This window comes from Lissotriton vulgaris, chromosome 11 (genome assembly GCF_964263255.1).
Source record: "Lissotriton vulgaris chromosome 11, aLisVul1.2, whole genome shotgun sequence".
NCBI lineage: Eukaryota > Metazoa > Chordata > Amphibia > Caudata > Salamandridae > Lissotriton > Lissotriton vulgaris.
In genome coordinates this window covers 555410795-555430243 of record NC_141699.1, presented here as the reverse complement: position 1 = coordinate 555430243, position 19449 = coordinate 555410795, and the positions used below count along the sequence as shown (strand labels likewise).

Here is a 19449-nt window from a genome sequence, read left to right as displayed (position 1 = left end):
ATTGCCCTGGATATGTTCCCACTGACAAGAGCTACATCTGTGGTGTATACCTGGACACCTCACGTCTCTTACTCTTGCTTCTCTTTCTTTTTTCTCATGTTCTACTTTTCTTCACTTCAGTCTTCAGTAGCACAGCAAAAGTGCTGTTGGCCTCAATGCAAGTAAGAGCTCCCATCCTCTGGCTTAACAGTAAAAAAATCTATATTTGGGGTGAAGTGGGTCCAACACATTCCTAGGCCCTGGTGCCACTGCACCTATTGTACTATTGATAGGCTCCACCCATGCAATTCTTCTCATTCTAATTTTTTCTACTTTCGTGCGTCCTGTGTCTCCATTATTCGCCTTACCCCACTTACTTTTTCTCATTGGCGCCCCTTTATTTTCTCCCACCTCCTCTCTTCATAGGCGCAGAGTTATAAGGGCTTATGGGGCTTTGGGCCTCGCCAACAATGTGACACATTCCCAAGAGTTGAGCCAGAACCTTTCACATTGTTTACTGGCTGAACATGCTCGAGACTTAAGTATTGCCAGGTGTCTTCTTTCAGTCATGCAAGGTTTGAAAGAGTTATCATTTCTAAAGGGGACTTGGGTGTGGTCTCGGATACTGCAATTCAAAGCAATCTCTTTTCTTGTAACTTTGGCCCCTAAGCATTATAACGTTTAGGGCACCAGATTTATTTTAAGATTTCGAAAACTGCAATTTTTAAATGCACCAAACAGGTGCATCCCTCGTTTTAAAATGTCACTCATTCGTACAGTCAGCTCATCAATAAATGGAAAATGTGTATGTGATTTACATTAGTCAAATAAATGATCTTTTCGCGTTTCCGTTTGGAATATATACGTTTTTTGTTTTTTTTACAGTATTCAAATAGTCTCTTAAGACCCAGTAAAAACATGACCATAAACCTCTTGACCCGTTTTGTAGTTGACATGTAAATATGCACTGTAAATTGTATATATTTATGTATACATAATACAAACTGCTATGATTTTACCTCAGCTAAAACTGTAAAGGAAGGTTGCGACAAATGTTCTTTGGATGAAGTGACATTGATTCACATAGCTTAAGTTCAGAGCCGGTCTTGGGCGAGATGGGCCTGGTCCCAGGACACCTAGGTTTTGAGGGCAACACACAATGAGCTGACCTTATTACTTCTATTGTATACAGTGCTTAGAAAAGGCGGGTAAGGGGGGAAATTGAGGAGGACGTTTAGAAGGGACGCCAAATTCGGTTTTACCCTGGATGCTATTTGAGTAAAGGCTGGCCCTTCTTGTGCTAATGTTTCCTTCCCCTATTTGTTATTAGGGCTTGGTCCGGGTTCAATGGATGGCAAGCCTAGGCTCCCCAGCCCAGCACTGGTTGATGACACTACTCAGAATTAATAAATTGCTTCTTTATTATTCTCGAGTTGGGGTGAGCTCTTTCATTCCAGGTTCTTTTCCCATGGACCATGATGCTTGTGAGTAAGGCATCTTGGGTAGCATAATAGTTATCTCGCCTCCCCATGGAGTTGCTCATATGAACTAGGCCCTTCCAGTAATATGGCTCCTCTGAGACTCATCCTTGCCCCTTCCATTTCATTCCTTCTATCCCCTCGTGCGCCCTTCATCTGTGTTCTCGTTCTCTCCTTATTTAAAACTCTCCTTTGATCGCCTCCTCCTTCCTTTCATTTAACTTTCCACTCCCCTCCCTTTGTGTTAGCCCTGGCCCCGCCCTCCTTTTCTCGTGTTGCTGAGCGGTTAAAACATGCGTGACCTTTGTTAGTTACATGCTTTGTGTGATAAATATTTGTCTTGGATCCAAGTTCAGAGTTCAGTTCAGCTGCAGAGCAGAGAAAGCAGGAGACGGGAGGAAGGAGGGGATAAAATCACCTCAGGGCGGAAGAAGATCAGAGCCAAATCCTTGCCTGCGGCGGGCAGGTAAGCCCGGTGCCTCCCCTGGAGCGAACGCCCCTCCCCGGGGGTCCTCGGGTGTACGGGACACCGTTAAGTCCGTCGTGTTTTACGTGCGCCGCTCCCTTCTGCTGAAGTCCCCACTGCGCGCAGCGCGCCATGCTGGGTTGGGTAAGTCCATGAATCGGCTACCCCCGCCCCACGTTAATGATCAGCTCTCCCCGAAGAGTGCGTGCTGTGCGCAGAGCTGACGCACACGCCAGCTCCTTCAGTGCCCCCTGAACTCAACAGACGGAGGGTGCTCAAAGCAAAGTAGCCAAACCCGAGGCGCGTGGACTATTTTGAAGGCCCTAACCTCGCCGTGGAAGGCCTTAGTAGTTTCAAGACTTTATTTTCTACATTCCGTGAAATGTTCTCGCACAGGTGCGTCCCTTTTTCGAAAGTGGCCTAACGGAAACAATAAATCATTATCCCACCCACGGACTTGGTACATCTAGTGAATGCATGCTAATAGACCTGATTTCGGTCGTTATAATCCCGAGTTTTTAAAGCCCAAAATGGCTCTATTTTGGTTGTCTCTAGCACAGAGACGTTTTAAGGCATGGGCAAGGACGGCTCTGGCCCAGGGCCCCAGTCATTCAGGGGCCCGCCCCCAGATAGAGCTACCCCTGTTCTGCAGAGTCTTGCCCTGTTGACCTTTAATAATTCTTAAACAGATTGTTTAAAATACTGTTATCCTTTAAGTTACTTTTATTATGGGTGATGTGTGAGAGTCTATGAAAGTCACTTAGCAGGGAAATGTGTTTGTCTCGTGCAACATCCATAAAAAAAATATTTTAGAGCAAAACAGGACCTCACGTATGAGAAATGGGAGGGTGTCACAGAGATTATTTGCAGTAATGTTTGCGAGTTGCTGCTGTGTTACAATATTGAAAACATGCACCACTATCCTTGACTATTAGATGTAAATATATTTAGAATTTGGAGGAGTGTGCCTGTGCACTGTCACTGACCTGGACAAAACTAGCATGAAAGAGCTGAAATTGTATCATGCATTAAGAATTGTTCAGGGCCCCCAAAATCCACCTTCCCTGGGGCCCCCAAAATGCTTAAAATGTCCTAGCTCCTGCCTGAATTTGCCTCTTCAATAGAAGTCAATGGAGGGAGCGGGGAAAAATCTCCAGGTTATTTAAAAAAATCTCCCGCTTTTCTCTTCTAAACTGTTGGCTTGTATGGTAGTGAACCCTTCATACACTTGGCGCCACAGAATGGGCCATAACTGCTGCATGGATGAATAGCTAAGCTACTGCCTGGAATGTCAATGCCATTCAAGCCTCTGATTATCCATCCCTCTAAACTCTTAGGGGTGGCGAGAAGTGTTTGTGATGAGTGCTTCTACACAGCGAGTCCACTGAAATCAATGTCAATGAATCATTTTATAGAAGGCATAGAGGGTGGGTGATCCCATTGAAGGCTATGATAGGAGACTGTTATGAGGATGTAGTTAAGTCCAAAGAGGGTGATGCCCTTAAATAGGGAAGTTAAGAGGTTATCTCCTGCATATCCTTCTTACGTTGGATATGTTTCTCACGCTTGAAATACATTCTTCATCTGACTATCCTTCTTGCACACAGATATCACTCTCCCACATACGTTTCCTCACAAATGGTTAGTTTCATGCATATTACTTCTGTTTAGTGCAAGGAACACTTCTCACATATCAATGTTTTTCTTATAGGCGAGTGCACATCTGGCAAATGGAAATCCTAAAACAAGACTGTCATTTTTGCTCATTATCCTGTTACATGGATAGTCTTCTCAGAAGTGGATGCACATCTAGCTGATGCCTATTTTCTGGCGCATGGAAAAACCAACACACACACACACACACACACACTTTTTTTCCTCATAAATGGTTAGTGTTTAGGATATGGGTTGTCTTTTCACATATCAATAGTCTTATAGGACACGGGCAGCCTTCTAGCACAAAGATTTAGAGCAACCCTACTATCTGAATATCCCAGCACATGGTTATTTTTCTCAAGCATGAATATCCTTGCACACACACTGATATAATTCTAAAATACAGTGGTGACTGGTGAACTTTGAAGAAGGTGTGGCATACATATGTAACTGATATCGGAGCAAGGGAGCCGGGCTGACACTGTAAAAAGAGGGTCCAATCCTGCAAGAATTTTTTTTTTTTTAAAACAAGACATATGTGGTATTTTTTTTAACATAAATTAGATAAAAAATCCAACTGTGCTGAATGAAATAGTCCGGGGTTTTTTGTGGTGTGCCTGGCAAGTACACCTACCAGTCAGTGTGTTGCTCACCCTCCCCAAGGCAATTGTGAAACAAGCATTTACAATGCAATGGTCTCGGCAATATTATAGGTAGAGCTATTGGCATTGCTTATTTTTGTATTTGTATTTTTTATCCCTAAGTAAATGTTAATGTAATTTCTATTGTCAATAGCTTAAGTGTTTGCATATGTGTTACATATTGCATTAGACATATTGCATTAGCAGAGAGAGAGTGAGGTAGCGAGATAGAGAGGTATTGAAATAGAGAGTGAGTGATGTAGTGAGAGAGTGAGGTAGATAGAGAGTGAGGTAGTGATGGAGAGTGATGTTGTGAGGTAGTGAGATAGAGAAAGATTGATGTATTGAAAGAGAAAGTGAAGTAGTGAGTGTTAGTGATGTGAGGTATTAAGATAGAAACAGAGTGATGTAGTGAGATAGTGAGGTAGTGAAAGAGAGAGTGTAAGTGACTTAGTGTATTTGAGAGTGAGGTAGTGAGATAGAGTGAATTAGTAATTTAGAAAGAGAGAGTGAAGTTGTGAGGTAGTGAGAGAGTGATGTAGTTAGTTTTTGAGAGTGTGTGGTGATATAGTGAGGTAGTGAGAGTGAGATCGAAATAGATAGAGTGATGTAGTGGTAGAGAGGTAGTGAGAAAGAGAGAGAGTGAATTTTGAGTAGTGTGTTAGAGTGAGAGATAGTTACTGTTGTAGTGATATTGTGTTGCTGTGAGAAAGAGAGTTGAGTAGTGAGTTAGTGAGAGAGTGTAGTATAGTGAGAGAGAGTGAGGTAGTGAGAGATAGAGATGTAGTGAGAGTGTTAGTGAGAGAGTTAGGGAGAGAGAGAGTGACTTAGTGAGAGGTGTGGGGGAAGAGAGTGGTGTGGGGGAAGAGAGTGGTGTGGAGGAAAGAGAAGGTGTGGCAAGAAGGCAAGGAAAGGTATGTTGGCTCTGGGGTTGAGTGCAGCAGGGTCGAATTTGCAAGCCTAGGTGGGTCGGCCTGGCCCAGGTGGTGGCTGCACGTCAAATGGGTCCAGAGTGGTGGGCAGGCACTTGGTAAGGAACCTAACGTGAGTGTCTCCAGTGGTCCCTTACGAAAGGTGCGGGAGGTACAGACGAGCGTGGGCAATTTCCAGTGGATTTGGGGGCGTGTGGGGGTCTCCTATCTCATCTAGAAGGAGGAGGGAGAGTAAGGGTGGCGGAACTACACGTCCCAAAATGCACCGCACTGCTTGCTAAAAAAGCTAGCATAGAGTAACGGTTCATAGACGGAAAGGATATTCTTTATCTCTATGCAGTTTTAACATGAGGGCTCATGTTGTACGCAGAGTTGGCAAGTCGCCAAAGGAGGGGCTGTCACGGGGAGCATGACTGTCATGGGCAAAGAGAGAGTGGGGCAAACGACTCCTTATTACTCCTCGTAAGAAAGCGGGACGCTCAAAGGCTTCCTCTGCTGCTGCCTCTCCTATAAACTCCTATTTAGGATCCTCGTGTTCCTTGCATGCCCTTGTAACATGTATGTCCTGTACACATGTGATCTCAGGACCAGTGCTCTCTGCATGGGAACTCTTCACACTTGTGTGGCCTGCACCCCCACGGACCCTGCCACTCACCTTCCCACATTCTACCCAAGGGGCGCACCTGCTTCTCCTGGACACACTCCTGGCACCCCTGTGCTCTCCACAGGCACTCTTAATGTGCACGTGCCTCGAAATAGCACCCTTCTAGTCAAGTGTTTAAGACACGCAGTTAGAAACCCCGGATAATGCACATTAACCTCTAGGCCTGGCAGTAATGTATCACACACAGATCACCGTCCTTCCTTTGTGTCTCTACCCTAACTCATGAGGGACTGACTTCTTCATAGAATCAAAGTCTGACTGTTAGCATGTAATCGCACCTGGCACCTACTGGCCAGCTGATGGCGTGGTACTTTTCACACATACAGCAAATGGAGCCAATGGCATCCAAGAGACAATAAATATGTGCAAGTTGTGGTAATTGGGGTGTGACAACACGAGCGTGCCACAGTATTTATTTAGTGGTAAATGCGACATGGTCATTGCTTGGTGAATTGTAAATGCTAGGGTTAGGCAGAGTTTTACACAATATGAAACGTGTTAATCAGCAACCGATTCAAATACTGTGGTGTGATGTCATTGGTGACGTCATTAAATGTGTCATTGGTGATGGCAAAAGTGATAAGCTTGTGACATCGCCAGTTTTGTCACTGCAAAGACGGAAGTCACCCCCATCCCCCCCACCGTACCCTCCTCCCCCCTTCACTGTTTGAGCTTTGAAATGCAGCAATAATCAGGGTTCCATGGGCATCCCAGGGTTCTGGGCCCTGTGCCACTGCACCTGCTGCACCAGTCGGAGCGACGCCCCTGTTCACAGGCTGATGCACCCCTCTTGAAGAGCGATATTGCAAACAAATGTTCTTTAAGAGCGCCTTGTCGGTGTGTGTTGTGCATGTATGTATGTATATATACTTAAACTGCGCGTATGCAGCTCATCTTACAATACAACTTCTATTGTACATTAGCATCAGTAGATTGCATTCACTTAGTACGTGGTATATATACATTTATTCTGCCATTCGTATAACCTCATAGCGCTGCATGCACAAACAGGAAATACATGTACTTGAACCATGGACTGAGAGGAACGTGTTGTCGCTTTTAACCTACATTTGTCGGCACTCAACAGGAGTCTCTGCACAACTGAAGCTAATTCTCATTTCTTCTTGGGTTTCACATGAAGGGCTAGGGTCGTATTCTCAATTCTCTTCTGTGGGGATATTTGCTTCAGCACCCCGCCCCCCCAACCAGTACCCAGCAGACCCCTCTTCAGGACAGGGATGCTGCAGGGCGTTGGAGAGTGGGGGAGGGCTGGCATTATTCTGCTTTGAGGTTTACCAAATGCTGCATTTCTCTGGCAATGTCACACTGTGAACTGCCATTAAAATGCCACAACAAATGTTAGGGCAGTGGGAACATCACGAGAGTAACTTTAATAGGAATTGGGGACAGAGCTCATTGACGAAATACACTTCGACTCTATGGGGGGGTGGGGGGGGGCATTGAAAATCGCTAAATAACTACGGTCAATATTAGGTGCCGGGGGTCTGGGGCTCGTGTGGGAAACAAGCATGTTAAAAACATATTCCCTGACTACCAACCCCCAGGCTTCCCTCCCGTACCCCAGAGAAATATCACCAGGTTATTGCTTTGCAGTTTCGGTAATTGGGCAAACAGTGCATGCATACTGAGCCCCCGCCCTCACAGCCCGGTTCCGTGCGCCCACTCCGCGCGCTCAACCGCGAGCTGGGAGGCCACAGACGTCCACGCGTCCATGTTCAGCACGGCAAAGTAACAGAGCAGAAACACGCATGTTTAGGTGAAAATGTCCGTCCTTTTTGCTTGAAGCAAAAACAGCCTTCTGTAGCATAACCCCCACCTTCCCCAACCCCCAGGCCATTCAAGATGTGAGAAATATCGATAAAGCAAGGTATCTGTTGCATTCCCTGTCTGTCCACACCCTCCCCAATGACCCCCACACCTCTTCACCCATTTCCTCCTACAAGCATCCCTCTCTCAAAGGTGCCACTTCAGAGCCACGCCGGCGCTTGAAACCACTGTCCATGTGAACAACATGCATTCAACAATTAATGCGATGGGGCCAATGTCCCCGCTGCCATCCTCCCAGACCACTGCCGGCTCTACCCCGCGCCGCCCCCCACCCCCGTCCAAAGCGCCTGCATTTGCAACATCTGTGAGAGATAATAGGTTACACGGCTTAACTTTAGATCAGAATGAGTGCTTATTTCTGTAACGAAAACATCAAATAGATATTGGAAATGCATAAATATACATTTGTCGCTCCGTCTGCCGCTCTTCCAATCAATAGGTGCCCCGGGCGCGCGTCCCCCCTCGGCCCGGGAAGAGTCTGTGGAAATGGCGTTTATTTTAAGAGGGAATATTTGCAGAAAAGGAGAAAGACTTCAGCGTCCTGTGATTATGTCACTGGAAGGAACCACTGTGAGAAAAGTACCATAGAGAGAGAGAGGAGGGGGCAGGTAGGAAGGCAGAGATGGAGTGCGGGCAGAGTGGGCGGAGTCTCTCCCCGCCAGAGGGACAATGTTGGGCGTCACCGGGGTCAGAGACAGAGTCACGGACAGTCAGTGGGGCCGGGCTGGACGCGACAGAAGCATGTGGCCTAACGGCAAGAGCTGCCGACTTTGGACCCGGGGAATCAGGCTCGCGTCTCATCATCACTGTATCTCCCGTGCCTACCAAAACAAAATAAACAAGAATAAAACGGCAAAAATAAAACGGCGGCCGCAACGATTTTCGGGGCGGGAGCAGTGAACAGCGGGAGGGGGCGGGAACGAGGACAGCGGGAGCATGCGACCGACCTCATCTTCAACAAACAGCAAAATGGCAGCCGGCGCTTCTGAAAATTTTCGGATTGGGGGCGTGGTTTTGCTGTCCTGAGTGACGGACTACGTCACTGTCTAAAGAACAGCAAAACTTACGCCCCCAAATCCGAAAAAGACGGAGCTTCTTTGGAGGGACGGCTCTCCCCTCCAATGGCTGGCCCCCTTTTAGGAAGCCAGCCAATGGAGGGAGAGCCAAAAAGAGGGAGGGATAAAGCAGCCCTCTTACTAACATTAATTCTCGGACTTCCGGTCTGCCTTCGGCAGACCGGATATTACCGAGACCTAAAAATGGTGGCAAAATAGGCTTTTCATCACAATTTTCCTTAAAAATTTGGTAAAGAGCTGTACGGAATACAGGTAGCAAAAAAATGGCTACGGCACATCACATGACCCTTCATTTATCAAAATGCTAATTTTTCCATCTTGCTTCTTCACAATGGGAATGTAAGTCTTATGTATGATTGGAGATCTGCTTGGAACGGCTTAGCCAGAACAGCTAGCACTAGCACTCCCAGAAGCACACCTTGAAAGGCAACAGCAACACAAATTCTGGTAATATCAAGTGTAGGCAAGTTGACACAGTCCCAGCACAGCAATGAAACAAAATTTCAATATTAGTAAACAATAGTCAGCAGTGGGCACTGGAATGCATTTTCAGTTACTGTTGAAAGACAGCCAAGGTTCCCAAATATCCTCAAAATAATTATCGGTGCTCAAGAGGCCGTGAGTGGTGACATAAATAGTGGTCACCCCCTGCAAACAAACTCAGACCTATACCCTGTTTCTTCCAGCCTTTTGTGCTATTTATTGAGGCTGAAGCATAGGTTTGTCTATAGCATCTGTATGGTTATCATGGCACCATACAGAATTAGAAAATGGGAAGATTGAATCATCTTCTGGTTGAAACCAATGGGTATGTGTGGGTGTTGGATTGTGAAACGAAGTGAGAGGTGATGCTAGATAGGCTCAGGTAGATTATGTGGTTACTTTGCATTCCTCTTTTAAGTGACCTTGTATGACATAACCGGTGTTCACTAAAGCACTCCAATCCCTTTGGGTAGAGTTTTCACTGTATAGAAACTGCAGAAAATGGCATATAGTGTTAACATACAAAAAGAAATGCAAATCGATACCCGTTTAGTGGGTGATTTGTATAAAATGAAGTTTGAAAACCTGGATAACTCTCAGCTCCTCTACTTAAACAATGTGAGCTTAGGCACATTTTATTTTACCAAATCTCCTTTTTATTTACTATTGCATATGAAAGCACTTTCAAATAGGTGACTTCAGAAAACCAGCTGTACAAAAATCTATTGTTTGATTTATTAGTCTGTAATATTTCTCTATAATAATCTTAGGCCACGTACAGGGTTTTCCTGACTACTGTCTTGCCTTAGTTCACTAATGGTTCATGTTTAAAAACTATCACTTTTAATAAGTATTTCTCAGTCAGTGCAGTGCTATAACTTGACATATTAATAATGCCTCCGCTTCTGTATGTTAAAGAAATACACTTGTTTTAATTTTGAGAACACTTTTATCATATTTACGTGATGTTTGTTGTATGATTTACAAAGCAAATATTTTCAGTGCACGTCTAAAATGGATCCAAATGGAGCATGTGCAAATATTATTGATTGCTATGGAAACACTGAAACAAAATGCTAAGGAGCCACTAGTGCCTTTGAGCTTCCCCATGTTGGATATATATGAAGTTAGATGTGACAAATTAGTGATCTTTCAAGTTTCATTAGATTTTGCTGAAGTCACTTAGCTGTAAAAGTGGCAGTGCATTTTTTTAGTTATAGCTCATAACTGACATAAAATGCTTAGAAAAGTCACCAGTCAAAACCTTTTCTTAATCGTCTACTGTGATTGAGGGTTGTTGAATTTCACAGCAAATCCTGAACTGGAAGACTTTTGCTTCCTGCAGACAAGAAAGAGAAGAAACGTATATTGTGTTAATACATCTGACTGAAACTTGACTACCTGAGTTACACCAGATCGCTCTTCGACTTACACCTCGGACCAGTAGAGTGTCGGGCGTAGATCAGTATCCAGGCAGAAACCCAAACTCCTCAGAAGTGCAGACAGTATCAATCTCCTCCCCTAGAACAGACCCTCCGCCGTGGTATAAAACACACAAGGGGATGGTACTATTCCAGGAAACGAGAGAGACCAAAACCAAGGTCAAAGAAAAAGGGAGGCTGGGCGAAGACACAAACAGCAATAAGTCACAGATCCCTGCAGAGGAGAGAAAAGACAACAAGAATGGATTCAATAACATGTGAAGTTAAATAACTAATAACTAGCTATATGTACCCCTAGGAGAAATATGCTGTCACACTCTTACCTGACCTGTGGGACAAACAAACGTAATATGTAGTTCCCTGAGCACCCAAGAAGCACTCATGTAACCAAAAAAAGGATGTAGAACAAGTAACAGTCTTTAGCTCTCTCCCAAAGTATAACTGGTAAGGTTTCAGAGTTCCCAAAGATGTTCGTCTCTCTGTTTCTCCGTATTTTTCCCAGGAAATAATGTTCCAAAGCAAACAAGAAGGTTAATGGACGAAAACACTTCCACGCGTTTGTTCGTGCACATAAAGTTCAATCACGAAGTTTAGAAAAAAAAAAGGAAACGCTACTTGCGTCTTGATTACCATAAAGAAAAGGACCAAAGTTTGTTGCAGAGAAATGCGTCTTCGCGTATTTTGCATGAAATAATATCCGGCAGTAATAAGCAGCAGCTGTTCCTAAGCTGCCGATTCCAGAAAGCAGCTAGTTTCAAGAAAGCGCCTGCAAGCGCTCTACTTAACTCCGGTTGCCGAGTCATGGAGGTGACGGGGGGGGGGGGGGGGAGCGGAAAAGCGGGGAGGAGTTGCGCGGTCCAAGACTCTTACCCTAGCGGGCAGCTAGTTACGAAGTCTCCAGGCGCCAACAAGGGTTGCTGGCAGGATACAGGGAATCAATTCTCCAGGTACACGCAGATGGGAACAGGATAGGATCACGGTCCAAACACCAAACACGGCTCCGGATCGTAGCGAGGAAAACCAGGCGCCGCCATCTTGGAGAGGGAGGTTTAAGAACCTCCCTCCTTTGTCTGTGATTGGCCTGCAACTTTCACATTACGTGCATCCCACTATAGCACTCTGGGAATTGTAGTGTCAGCAGCGCGTAACAGCACATTTCTACTCTAAAACTACTCTCAGACCTGCCGAAAGGGAAACTACGATCTTAGGCTCCTAACATAGAGTGACCTTCCCACTATGTTGCCACCTTTCTTGAGACTTCAGATGTGTAGGTCCTAGAAGATTCTTTATTAGTAGCAAGACCAAGGAGAACCAAGAGATTGCACATGGATACTCCTAAAAGCATAGAGGCCTTGCTGTGCCTGCTCCTTGTGCTTTGGCTATAGACAAATGGGGTGAGGGATGTGTATGGTGTCCACTGGTGTGTGTGGGCATTTGCCATTTAGCGTCTCACTTGAAGTATTCTGAAACCCAGTTGCTGTGCAGTTTTGACTTATCCGAATGTCTGATGGGCACAGATGAACCGTTGAAGCCATGAGGCATAAGCAGACCTGCCAACTTACATGGTGCTACAGTGTGTCACACAATATAAGCTCCCTTCACACGGTCATCCGGTGAGGAACCAATATCACATGGTGGTAAAGAAGCGAACCTGGGAGCCCCTTCACAGAGTGGGTTTCTAGCGTTTTTTCTAAGGTGCTAAAACCGGACAGCTGATGTCCATTAAGATGTGTGAAAATACCCCAGGACATTTGCAACAGCCCCAGCAAGCTTTTTGTTTTTCATGCTTAGAGGCTAGTGGTGGGAGGGGTCAGAAGTTCCACTTAAATGGTACTCGCAAGAGGCCACCTTAGATTCCAAAGCCCGACCCCTCCTGGCAGGCATTTCTTTTTTTTTTACGTTGACTGTTCTGTAGAATTCACGTTATTATAACCAGAGACAAACCCTATTTCTGTTGTCAATTGCCTGCGGACATATTTAAAGCCTGATGCACCAGCTCAGTGAATCAGCATGCAACTACCAAGGTTAGTTACTTTGCTCTAGCCCACCAGCCCTATTTTATCTTTTTGAGGTGCCCGGAAACTCTCTAGTGAATAATCATGCCTCACTTCTGTCTCCTAATGGATTTCCAATTTCATCTGCAGTCAAACTTCTTGGAATCTTTACCTCAATTTGAATTTCGGTACTGTTTTTGGGCATTTCTGTTACACATTTAAATAATGTGTACCCAAAATTGGTAAAGGTTTACTACCCCCCTTATATTTTCTCCACTTAACCATTTGCCTTCATTTTCCCCAAATCGATCTGGACATTATTTTCTTTATTTTGCTGCACCTTTTGTTTGTCTTGTTGCATGGCTTCACCCCTAAAGTGAGGTATAATAAATTTGAAAAACCATACGGACGAGAACGCTGACAGAGATCTAGAGACTTGGGGAATTATGCTGGAGAGTACTCGGGGGATAGATCACACTGGAGGGAGCAACACTGATCGCCCACGAAACGGGACCCCCAGACCCATACAGAGTGACTCCCCGGCGGGCCCCCCCCCCTCTCCCATAGCTCCACAATGACAACAACTCCAGGCCACCCTTCCTCACCAAGGTAACATTTCCTGGCCCACAGCATGCACCCGGGTAGTGGCCGCCAGCTAGCTTACATTTCACTGCCTCAGAGACCCTATAGATCAACTATGCCTTTTTCACTAATATACTCCTCACTTATGCCCCCATTGCATCATCTTTCACCCACCCAGACGCACCTCTGCTAGGAGCAGTGATTGAGAGACGCAGCAACACGTGAAAACCTCTCTTGGCTCCCAACCAAAGACACCAAAGTATAATGAGAGGGAGGATGCCTTTACCGCCAGATGCTGTCAGCAAAAATATGTTTAAATGTTTTCTTTGGTAAAAAACAAAAAAGGAGTAAGATGATGGGAGAGTAGCAATTACATACGGATCACTCCCACGGTCGCACAGAAGTGGCTACAAGTCAGCCAGTATGAGATGAGGCCCGCCCGCTGGCTTTGTCAGAAATGTTTATTTATTTATTTATTTATAAAGTTTTATATAGCGAGAACAAGATCCCGAAAGATATCAGAGCGCTTTACAAAAAGGATGGAAGGAGGGTAACATACAATATCGACATTAAGTAGGAATAAAAGAAAGAATAATCACATAATTTGATGAATTCAAAGCCTCAGTTGGACCATCTATTTTACTGGTAGAATAATGAATGTTGCCAATAGTCCATAATCTAGGCAGTGACCTATTAGCCACCCTGGACATAAGTTCACTATACACAAACATTTCACAGGAAGACAGCATAAAAGTTATAGAAAGTCTCCTAGAGAAGCGTCCTAGGCCAATACAGGTACCCACTAAGTTCATCATTAGCCTTCTTCACATTGCCCTACAATGTAACTATTTCATTTCAGGTGGCCACTACTATGAGCAGTGCTCTGGTACGAGCATGGGAGCATTATTTGCTCCAATTCTTGCTAACATTTACATGGATCACGTTGAGCACAAATTTGCGCTCAACAATTAAAAAATGTACTGCTCCAACATTAAATGTTGGAAGAGGTACATTGACGATATCTTTGTCATTTGGACAGGAACAGAAGCAGAGTTTAATAACTTTGTCACTCATTTAAACACAGTACAAGCACATCTCAAATGTACGTCCAACTCGCATGAGTCATCCATAGCCTTCTTAGACCTCAACATTAATCACGAGAATGGAGCACTCTACACCTCACGCCACAGAAAGATCACGGAACGAAACACACTACTTTCATACCGTAGTCACAATCCTTTTTTTTTTTTTATTTTTTTTTTAATTGACAAACTTTAGAGGGGCACATCATGGTACATATTATACAAAATCCTTGCTTACAAAATATAAGTAACCTGCTCCCCAAAAGGAGCTAATTTCATTTTTTTCACTTGGTATACAGAGAAAAGAAAAAAAAATAACAAAATAATTAATTTCATACATACATAAAATAGTCAAAAAAAGACAGAGAAAAAATAAATAAATAAATAGATACAGAAAATAAATTTTCTTTCTATTCCTGGTTGGTCGCGGGACCATCAATAAAGTTTCCCCATATTTTCTGAAATTTTTGTAATGAGCGAACCCCTCTTAGTTTGGCTAATCCTTGCTCCATAGAGTAAATTTCATTAACTAATAACCACCATTCCCAAATATCAGGAGGTTTAGGGCTTATCCATGCTCTAGCCAACACGAGTTTAGCACAAGACATAAGAATCGTTATCAGAGACGATTGGGGGTGAGAAACAGGGTATATGTCCAACAGTACAGATAATACAGTGAGAGTGGGTAAAACCGTGTTTTTAATTTCCAAGATTTTGAGTAAGCCTCCCCAAAAGTCTTTGAAAATTGGGCAAGAGAACAACATATGTCCTAGATCTGCCGCGTTGGCTGAGCATTTAGGGCATTTGGTGCGATCCCCATGTGTGTTATCGCGGGACCAATTGGATATCCTTTCTGGTGTGTAGTACAACATGCATGTTGTGCGAAACTGCTGTAATCTTAAGCTGGATGATCGCACAACGTTGTTAATATTGGAGAAAGAGCGTGTGATTTGGTTAGAAGTTATGTGTAAACCAGTCTTATGGCTCCATTTTTCTGCTAATTTTGTGCAGTCATCAGTTTTTACAGCGCAGAAGGATTTGTAAGCTTCGCTTATCAATGAATTGGTTTTAGTAGAATATAGACAATTCCAAATGTCACTGTCTAAGATATTGAATAGTTGTTTCTTTCTTACTAAAAAATCGTGTATTTGTACATATTTAAATCTCATAGTTTCCGTTATGTTATAAAGAGTTTGAAGGATGTGGAAGCTTAAAAACCCCTCTGCGCCGTATAAGTCTCCCAGAGTATTGATACCATAAGCAGACCATCTAAGAGCTGTTCCGTCATTGAAGATACCCGGAAGACCCGGGTTACCCCATATCTGCAGCTTCGGGTGGTAAAAGGAAGTTGTACAGTAGGCCATAATATTAGTCCATATCCTAACGATATCTTTGGCGGTCTTGAACTTCACCCTCTTGAAGTAGTTAGGATCATTGGTTCGCAACAAAAACAATTTTGATTCAGATTTTAACATAAAAGAGTGAAAAAAAAAGGTGTCCTCGTTAAGTAGCAAAGACCTGAGACGACTAATGAAAGAAGACCAAAAGTATAGTTTAAAGTCCGGAAAATTAAGGCCGCCCTTGTCTGTGCTATTTTTGAGGAGCTTCAGTGATCTTCTAGCTTTTTTATACCCCCATAGAAAGCTGCTGAATATTCCGTCTAACCGTTTAAAGAAGGAGTTATTTAGTGCTAACGGTATGGAGCGAAAGAGATACAAAAATTTGGGTAGTATCTTCATTTTGATGAGATTGATTCTACTAGTTAGGTTCAGTGGTAATCTGTGCCATTTTTTTAGCAAGGCGGTGGTGGTTTTAATTAATTCGTTGTAATTGATATTATTTATTTCTCTTATTTTAGATGTGATTTTAACACCAAGGTATGTGGTAGTCTTGCATATCTCAGGAACATTGTCCACTGGTGAGTAATTAGTTATGATTTGTGTTTTGTTTATATTTAGTCTATAGCCGGATACTTTGCCAAATTTTTGAGCTTCTAAGTTAATACTGTGTAATGCTTTAATTATGTCGGATGTGTAAATAGCGACATCATCGGCGTATGCCGTAATTTTTAAAAGCTGTTCATTAGTTTTAAAGGGGATAATTTCAGGTTGTATCTGAAGGGAATGAAGGAATGGTTCAAGTGATAGGGCAAATAATAAGGGTGATAAGGGGCAGCCTTGGCGGGTGCCCCTAGAAATCTCAAAGTCCGCAGAAGTCTGTCCCCCATAGCTGGTACAGGCTAGAGGGTTGTCGTATAGTGCCTGTATCCCTTTCAGAAAATAACCATTGAACCCCATTTTGATCATGACCCGCCAGAGATAATCCCACCCCACTCGGTCAAAAGCCTTCTCAGCGTCCAGTAGTTTCATACCGAGTGGGGTGGTCTCTGTTTCGGCCACGTCAAACGCTGTTATAGCTGTGTTCACATGGATGGTGGTGTCCCTTCCGGCTACAAACCCGTGTTGTTGTGGGTTAACGAGTTTAGGCATAAGTGGAGCTAATTTAGAAGCTAGAATTTTAGCAAATATTTTTGCATCTGTATTGATCAGAGATATAGGTCTATAAGACCCCCTCTCAGCTTTTGGTTTGCCCTTTTTAAGAAAAAATATAATTTTGGCTTTATTCCATGATTTTGGAGCCTTTCCTGTCACCCCAATAGATTGTATAACTTGTAATAATATAGGCATGAGTTCCTCCAAGCAAGCCTTGTAAATCTCTAGGGGAATGGTATCTACCCCTGCGGTTTTTCCGGTTGGCAAGACAGCAATAGCTTGGCGTAGTTCTTGTTCCGTTATTTCTTCGGATAATTTATCAATTTCTAAAGTATCAAGTGTACTTAAAGGGAGATCATCTAGATAGCTTTGTATTGTTTTTTCATTTGGTATTGATTCTGGGGTGTATAGGGTCCTATAGAAATCCGCAAATTGTTCCAGGATATCGTGGGGTTGGACATATACTTTGTTATCGGAACCCCGAATGTTGGTGATCGAAGTACTGGCTCTGTCTTCTGCCACTTTGTAGGCCAAAATTTTTCCTATTTTATCTCCGCCCTCCTACTGTTCAATCTTGTATTTATGAAGATGAATACTGTTTTTTTTAATAAACTTTGCTTTAGTTTCTGATTTTAGTTGATTTAGCTTAAGACCTATTTCTGTAATCGTTGGCAAATTTAACAGTAGTGCCGAAGCTAGTTGTATTTCTTGAGCGGTGATGTTGGAGATTAAAGTTGTATTAGATTTACGTAGTTCGGAATTTTGTCTGAGTACATATTTTTGAGTGAACCCCCGAATACTTGCCTTGCAAGCGTCCCAGACAATATCGCATGTAGTAGAGTTCTGGTTAAATTCTATATAGTCAATAAGATGTGTTTTTAGCTGTGAAATAAAATCTGGATCTGATGTTAAATGTCTGGGAAAAGAAAAAGGTCTAAAGAAGGTATGTGAATGTGGTGTATCGAATGATAATATAATAGGATTATGATCAGATGTTATTCGGGGGCATACCTCCATTGTACTTTTGTTGAGAAGATTGGGACTTGCAAAGGCCATGTCTAGCCGAGAACATAGTTTATGGGGGGCCGAATAGTAAGTGTAGCCAGGAGAGTTTGAGTATAAATACCGCCACGCATCTTTAATGTTATGAATGCGGCTAAGTTCTGTGATAGAAGCTCTGGTTTTCCGCATCCGTTGAGAGCTCCTAGGCTTAGTGGTATCTAAGTGGTAATCCATGATGCAGTTGAAATCCCCCATTATAATGAGCTCTCCATCCCAATCTAATAGTTTTACATTCAAGTCGTCAAAAACCTTGGGTTCATCCAGATTTGAGCCATACACTACACAGACAACATAATTGTGGTTTTCAATGCTTAAGTGGGCAATAGCCCATCTACCATTTTTATCTTGACTAGTTTGCAAGATTTCGGCTTTAAATCGTCTATCTTTAAGGATTGCTACCCCTCTAATTGAGGCTCCAAAAGTTGAGCAACTAACAATATCGTATCCCAATTGGCGTAGTATTTTTCTGTCCTTGCCTACAATATGGGTTTCAGTCAACAATATAAGATGGGGGTTGTAAAGTCTCAGCTCTTCTGTGACCAGACGGCGTTTGTTTTTACTGTTTAGCCCCGCTACATTCCATGCAAGACACTTTATTTTATGCATTTTGAAACCGAGTAACCATCATAGAAAAAAACCAAGTGGATGTTCTTTAGTTCTTGCATTGCAGAAAAACAAATAAAGTTGCTTATAATTTTATCTTTTGTGATGTGTCTTCTCTTTAGGTTGTCAATAGTTTTTTCAAATTTTTCCCCCTCCCCACCCCTCCCACCCCACTCTTGTGCAAGGAGCAAGAGGTTCCCTCCCTCCGCCCCCGTGTCACCTACCCACCACGGGAAGGGACTGCCCTTCGGTTGCTGCTGCCGTTGGCCTGGCAGCATCTGCTACAGGCTACCTGAGGAGCCCCCCCACCACCCCCCTCCGATAAGTTCTGAATCTAATGAGACTTAGTTTCCATTGCCGTAGCCTTAACTGCTATATCTCCGTGTTCAAAAAGAGAAAGTTATAATGTGTAAATATATATGTATATATATATATTTTATGTTTTTACCTAGTTAATTATCAACATATCTGAAGACTAGCTTTTGCTTAACCCTGAAAGATATTCTCCCGCTGCTTTTGGGGTCGTTGAAAAAATAAGTATGACCATCTTTAATGATTTTTAAGCGTGCTGGCTCTTGAAGAAATGCTTGCCCACCCACCGATTTAATTGGATCTATTAGCTTACGTAGTTCCCATCGTCTGTCCATAGTAGCTTTACTGAGGTCAGACCGTGCAAAAAGTGAAATATTACCTATTGTTATAGGTGTATTAGGCCGAGCTTTTTGCCACACTGCCTGTCTCAGCAAAAAATTGCCAAAAAAGATAAGAAATGGACGTGGGAATTTACTCTCCTTATTTTTTTGGACTAGGGGTAGACGATGCGCCCTTTGGATTTGTGAATCCCAGTCCCAATCTGCCAGGTCTGGGAAGGCTCTTTGTAATAGACCTACAAGAAACGCCCTCGGATCTGAACCCTCTGAACCTTCCGGCACCCCAAATAATCTCAGATTCGACCTTCTCTGCCGATTT

General features: G+C 43.4%; 1 protein-coding gene across 3 annotated transcripts in view; it reads left to right on the top strand.

The window, feature by feature from the left end:
- The first annotated feature begins 1811 nt into the window (after positions 1–1811).
- The window catches only part of SORBS3 (sorbin and SH3 domain containing 3), a 369145-nt gene continuing 351507 nt past the window's right edge, over positions 1812–19449 (top strand). The window contains exon 1 of one of the 3 annotated variants that reach the window (XM_086943626.1): positions 1812–1923. Coding sequence is in view for 1 of the 3 variants with exons in the window: in XM_086943630.1 (XP_086799756.1) it covers positions 2056–2067 (12 nt within the window). In the remaining 2 variants the exon portion in view is untranslated. Of the gene's footprint in view, positions 1924–2051; positions 2068–19449 lie in introns of those variants that run through there. The other 2 variants (XM_086943631.1, XM_086943630.1) reach the window with 2 other exon arrangements.